General features: G+C 37.8%; 1 protein-coding gene and 1 long non-coding RNA gene across 3 annotated transcripts; both read right to left on the bottom strand.

Annotated features, from left to right (window-relative positions):
- Positions 1 to 806: 806 nt before the first annotated feature.
- On the bottom strand, positions 807 to 4,310 carry LOC111474353 (ATP synthase subunit delta', mitochondrial-like). 2 transcript variants are annotated; one of them, XM_023119471.1, is made up of 3 exons: positions 3,926 to 4,310; positions 1,413 to 1,519; positions 807 to 1,345 (listed from the first exon to the last, which is right to left on the bottom strand). In XM_023119471.1, the coding sequence occupies exons 1-3, from the start codon at positions 4,181 to 4,183 to the stop codon at positions 1,108 to 1,110; spliced, it is 603 nt and encodes a 200-aa protein (XP_022975239.1). In that variant the 5' UTR covers positions 4,184 to 4,310; the 3' UTR covers positions 807 to 1,107. The 2 variants fall into 2 exon arrangements, with proteins under 2 accessions (XP_022975239.1, XP_022975240.1); XM_023119472.1 differs by having other exon boundaries at positions 807 to 1,412; positions 1,480 to 1,519.
- LOC111474354 lies at positions 2,895 to 3,911 on the bottom strand. The gene is made up of 2 exons (XR_002715979.1): positions 3,121 to 3,911; positions 2,895 to 3,053 (listed from the first exon to the last, which is right to left on the bottom strand). It is a non-coding gene; the product is annotated as an uncharacterized LOC111474354 (long non-coding RNA).
- Positions 4,311 to 6,201: the final 1,891 nt, after the last annotated feature.

The following is a 6,201-nucleotide window of genomic DNA, read 5'->3' as shown; positions in this document are numbered from 1 at the left end:
AGAATAACACGTATCCTTAACATCATCACTTATATATATAATGAGATCTAATATTGGTTGGAGAGATAAATTGAGCATCTTTTACAAGAGTGTGAAAACCTCTCCTTAATTGACGTGTTTTAACACTGTGAGACTAATGACGATATATACTAGGATAAAACGAACAATGTTTACTAACGGTGAGCTTGAACTGTTATATATATAATACATATACACACCAGAGCAATTACTTCAGTATGATGCACGTGGATATAAAATTTATGGTTTATCACATATTACTTAATCGCCTGATGTCCTAATGCGTGAATACCTAAACTCAGAGTCGCCCAATAATCAAGGGAAAAAATATGAAATAAATGTATATCCAAAATTAATTTTTAAAGTTCCAATATGAAACGGGTACAGATCTAAATGTTTGCAAAATTTAATGCATATTGAAAATTGTGTTGATTTTGTTGGTCTTTTACAACGCAACGGTAAATAAAAATAAATAAATAAATAAATAAATGGTTTGGTTGGGCAGTTAATACTGGTAACTTCTAGTGTACTTCTAAAGCAACTAGATAATTCAGGTCCCAATTTGTGCGAGTAAATATGTAATAACTCAACAAGACAGCATCACGTGAACATCTGGTCGGGTTTCATTTATAATCACGTGACTGAAAACAATTTTGTCTGTGCATTCATGGGCCCGAGTGGCCCAATGGACGTGAAGCCCAGTTCCGAGTTCACAGTGAATGGGCTCGGGAAAGCCCAAGAGGAAGAAGCTCATTTGGCCCATACTTAGCTATATTTGTGAAATTGTTAACAAATGCAAGATGAATTAAATCATATCCATACAGATTCAAATGAGAATTCTTCAATGTTTATGAGGTCTAAGCCACCAGATTATGACCAATAAGGCCAAGCAAAAATCCATCCTAATATATTTATTTGTGAATGACTTGAAATTCAACACAGAAAGGGTAAGCCCAAGATGATGTGTTCCCAGTAGGTATTTCGACCGAGGAAGGCTAACTCGAACTGTCACAATGAGGCAGTGTTATGAAGGAACATACAATTGGAAATAGATAAACAGAAAGGTGGCCGATTTGCGAATTGAGGAAATTATCCTGTAAGGGCAGCATTCAGGGCACTGTGCACGTCGACTCCAATTTGGGCTTCGGCTTTCTCCAAGTCTGTTGAGGCAGAGTTCAACTTCTGGGTGAATTCGGCAAGACCCTTCTGTACTTGGTCGGGGTCGATTTGGTCTACAGGCACAGCTTCCACGGCGATTATGTCAGCATACGAGTTGCCATGGATGAATGCAAAACCACTGCTCACGAAGTACTTTTTGGTGTCGCTCCCTTCGTGCACTGATAGAACTCCTGGTTTCAACTCTGCGATTGTAGCTACATGGCCGGGAAGAACACCCTTCGTGCACTGATAGAACTCCTGGTTTCAACTCTGCGATTGTAGCTACATGGCCGGGAAGAACACCCATTTGCCCAGTTGTGGCTGGAATTATTACCATGTCAACCTGTTCGGAATGGGGGGGGGTGAAGAACAAAGACTTTTAAAGAAGGGCAATGAACAATCTGACTCAAAACTTTGGGTCCCATTGCAATTTGTATCCTTAATCATAGCAACATGGCAATGAACAATCTGACTCAAAACTTTGGGTCCCATTGCAATTTGTATCCTTAATCATAGCAACATCTGTGATAAAGAGTGTTCATGAGCTCAAAACAGAACAATTGAAGTGAGTATAACCTTTGAGCATTTAGAGTTAACTTCTAGGTCTTTGGCATATATACCAAACAGAACAAGTGAGTATAACCTTTGAGCATTTAGAGTTAACTTCTAGGTCTTTGGCATATATACCAAACAGAACAATTGAAGTGAATTTGAAATAGCCTCTCATCAGTAAGAGAAGAAAAATGAAGAATAATTCGAATCGATGCACTAGGTTTATTATAAACTTGGATGCATAAACTCTGAGTAACTTCTAGCAGCTCAAGTTTACAGATAACGTACTTTTCTTTTTTACCTCTTATCTATTTAACTGTAGCATTCACTACTTACTGAGGTTGGACGATGTGTATATTGGAAAACCCACAGAATCTTTAAGGAAAAATTGGAAAATGGATATATAGGTATGATTTTGTTTCTAGTCTTGGAAGTCAAGTAAGGGGAATTCTCTCCAAAGAGTTTTTTATCGAGGTATGATTTTGTTTCTAGTCTTGGAAGTCAAGTAAGGGGAATTCTCTCCAAAGAGTTTTTTATCGAAGAGAAGAAATCCCCAAGAAGCATAGAGGAAAGAGTTTCGTAAGAATTGTCTTGAGTTCTTGCCAGCCCATGACGTGAGTGATCGTTGACCCTGTCCCTGATTTTCTTATTTCTACCTCATGAGAATAAATTCTACTAAAATCCACAAATCTGTTTTTTGGTCTTTCATAGATTTTTTTCATGGCTCGGCCCAAAGTTTCTCTCGCCAATGGAAATGGAATTGGAGAGGACAGAGTTGACTTTCTCAACATCGAAAGGTGTCCTTCTATGAAGCAAGTCTGAAGAAAGCTTTGGAATATTATTTTGGGCACGTTCCCTAGAAGATTTGCTCGCGCTAAGTTACGATCCAAAAAGAAGAAAAAAAGGGGAAAATGGTGGGCCAATTCTCCCTAGGAAACTTTCCCTCTTTATTCTTTTATAGTTAGTTATCCGGGGAAAATGGTGGGCCAATTCTCCCTAGGAAACTTTCCCTCTTTATTCTTTTATAGTTAGTTATCCGAACTAGTAGAGTCATGTAATATTTGATCTCCCTTTTATCCTCATCTCTTTGTACATGTTCTTTTGCTAATATGTGTTTTAACCCAAAAGGGAAAAATAGAAGGCGTTAATGACATTTGTACATGTTCTTTTGCTAATATGTGTTTTAACCCAAAAGGGAAAAATAGAAGGCGTTAATGACAGGGTTCTCTTCACCAGTAGCCCCTTATGAATTTTCAATACTGAAGAGAATAGAATATGTAAGTACCCATTAGAGGATCTTCCCTCTTTAAACTAAGCACAAGGACCTGGGGCTGGGATATAGAAAACAGTACCCATTAGAGGATCTTCCCTCTTTAAACTAAGCACAAGGACCTGGGGCTGGGATATAGAAAACAACAGCCACCGGTATAAGTGGACAGTTGCTGCATAGGATTCTGGATGAGCTAAGAAACAAATATATAAACCCTTTAAGAACTGATGATAATGTGAACAGATGAATGAAAATGCCGCCTTAATTTATCAGAATTTTGCTGATATAACAGCATTGGATAAGACAAGCCTACGCTACAGATACGCAGATTTAGCAGTTCTTGATACGGCATATCAACAGGACTTAGATACTCCTTGACCATGAGCAAATAACATGACATTTACAGAGTTCATACAATTTGATCTGATCATCAACATGTCTACGAATATGAAAAGAAAACGTCGAACTTCCTCCAGCGTGAAAAGATAGTATAAGGAAATGAATGCCAAAGATCAAAACCAAAAACAAGAAAATCAAATCTACGAAACGTACTGATGAAGTGAAGGAATTCATCTTTCATATCCAGAGGAAAAAATACAATAACAGCTTCCTGCACTCGTATAAAATCCATTTCCAGTCCAGCATTCGTAACCATGGACACGAAATGCTAATTTACGTCAATTATTTTTCTCTAAACATCCGATTGCATTAATTACGAAGGTTCGAAACAATGAACGAGTCACGATTTTCCATCAAAATTAGCAGACAGAAGGTTAATCCAAGAGTCAATAAAAACATATAAAAAAAATCCACAACTAAATCAAACCAAATCAAATGCATCAAAAAATTGGAAATCACACACAAGATTCAACGCCTGGTACTCAAAATAAAAAAATCACCAGGCAAAACAAAATTCGAAAGACTAACCTCTTTGGCCGAGAGCTCGGAGGCATAAGGAAGAACAAAGTTGACAGTGAGCTTAGTAGGGATGGAAGACGGCGTAGCAGGACGAGGAGCCATGAAAGAGAGAGGAGTTTTCGGAGGATCAATAGTGGGGATCGCCTTCTTCCAGGCGGCGACAAAGGCATCGTCAGTTGAAGAAGCCGCCGGCAGATCGGCGGAGAAGGATCTAGCTCTTGCAGTGAGAAGAGGCCGGGTCAAAAGGGTGGAAGCTCGTCGGAACATGGCGGAGACTGGAGGGGGGGCCGCTCGGCTCTCGCAAGGTCGGAGAGAGATGAAGAAGGAGAAGTGAAAGGGTTCCGCTGGTGCTGTTTGGAAGCTGAGAAAATGGAGGAATCGGCTCAAGGATTTTGGATCTGAGCATCATAGATAGCCTTTTCCTCTCACTGTTGTATTGGGCTTTTGAGTGTCCTTTTGGGCCCATAATTTATTTCCCTTCATGGGCATTTTGGGTAACAAAATAAATTACTAATGAAATTAAAAAATAAAAAAAAAGTAAGTTAATATATTTGTGAATAATTATAAATAAAAAATTTCAAATTTTGAATAAAAATCTTGAATTAAGATAAATTTATTAAAATAAATAATTATTCGCTCTCGTATTTAACTAGTATTGTTCAATGAAAGTCCCACATCGGCTAATTTAGAAAATGATCATGAGTTTATAATCAATGAATACTATCTCCATTGATATGAAGTTTTTTAGGGAAGCCCAAAGCAAAATCATGGACAATATTAGTCGTATATCGTTTTTGTCCATCTTTTTTATCGTTTGACCGAGTCTCGTATGGGAGGGACTCTTCTTGGTTAATAGTGTCTGCCCCCTTGTCTTGGAAGCAAGCTACCAGTGCCTATCAGCGAGAATTAGGCTCGGCTGGTAGGCAAAGCGAAAAGGGACCAATAAATACTTTGATCTATCCCGCTGCTCTAGAAGATATCAACAAGATCTTTAGGAGTATCCGTGCTGAAGGTACTATTTTTGATGGCCAACTTAGAAGATCGACAAGAATCAGGAAGCTCAATCAAGGCAAAAGCCAGTTATGCGGATATTGTGACACTTTCACATGGTTGACTCGTCTTCCTGTTCTAATCAGAAGCATCCATCAGCACCATGCTGGTTTAGAATTCGATTGTTAGGGCTAAGGTTCTCCTTATCCTCCTCCCTTTATATATATAACAGCACCTACATAGCTCATCTACGTACTTATCTAATCTATCACCCAAAGGGTTTAGCAACAGAGTAATATAAAATTCCGTTAAAGATCCATTGCTCTATTTTGTGTGCTCGTCTCCTAAAATGTAGAGAAAGTCGAACGATAGACCTTCTAGAAAAGACCAAAACGAATGAGCTCACTCGGCTTGTATAATTAAATAAAGTTTCAGTGAATTCACGACATTCTAGTACCAATGGACGTCTCGATACAATTAGTGTAATTTAGGCGATGAAGTACTTCTCTATTATATTTTTGCTCATGTTATTTTAATAATTATAATTTTATTAGACTTCATTTATTTTAATTAAAAAAAGAAAAAAATGTATATATGAATTAACCATTAATGGGCTTTTAAGGTGATTGGCCCATAATTAATTTGATTTAATGGGCTTTTGGGCTTAAAAATGCTAAACAATTGGGCCCATTACGAGGTTTCTTTGTGAACCTTTTCTTGATGTGATTATAGTTAATTTTCAACTAGTTTCCAAATATTTTAAAACTTATAATTTTATCCCGATCCCGATCCCGATACTGACCTATAAGTTATTGTTTAAATCAACGTGACATCGAGTTGAGCTATGCTGATATGGTATGATATGATAATACGATGAGTCTTGATATTTTGTTAGAGATACATACCTGACTTCTGTCATCAGCTTGATTTGGTAAACTTATTCCTCTTTATATTCTTAAATTGGAATCTTCTGGGTGAGCCTTTTCACAGGCGTTCTTCAATACGAGGTCCACGTGGCCCTATATAGACCATAATCACGTGGACTTTAACCCTAACCCTAACCCTAACCCTAACCATAACCATAACCATATTTTAATTGGAAAGGCCATATGTTAAGGCTAACCCTAACCCTANCCCTAACCATAACCATAACCATATTTTAATTGGAAAGGCCATATGTTAAGGCTAGGGAAACCACCTATCTCAATGCTATTATTTTTTGCGACAATCAATCGGTTGGTATAATGTCCTATGTTCTTATTAAATTTGGACATGTGGCGTTCCACCTGCCACGT

Source organism: Cucurbita maxima, unplaced genomic scaffold, assembly GCF_002738345.1.
Source record: "Cucurbita maxima cultivar Rimu unplaced genomic scaffold, Cmax_1.0 Cma_Scf00324, whole genome shotgun sequence".
NCBI lineage: Eukaryota > Viridiplantae > Streptophyta > Magnoliopsida > Cucurbitales > Cucurbitaceae > Cucurbita > Cucurbita maxima.
This window is presented reverse-complemented; position numbering and strand designations above follow the sequence as displayed.

What these genes read in the sequence shown, in the direction of transcription:
- LOC111474353 (XM_023119471.1), bottom strand. Translation starts at nt 4,183, where the DNA reads ATGTTCCGACGAGCTTCCACCCTTTTGACCCGGCCTCTTCTCACTGCA. An exon ending in CCGAGCTCTCGGCCAAAGAG is followed by an intron (nt 1,520 to 3,925) that starts GTTAGTCTTTCG and finishes CATTCCGAACAG; the next exon opens with GTTGACATGGTAATAATTCC. An exon ending in GTTCTATCAGTGCACGAAGG is followed by an intron (nt 1,346 to 1,412) that starts GTGTTCTTCCCG and finishes AGTGCACGAAGG; the next exon opens with GAGCGACACCAAAAAGTACT.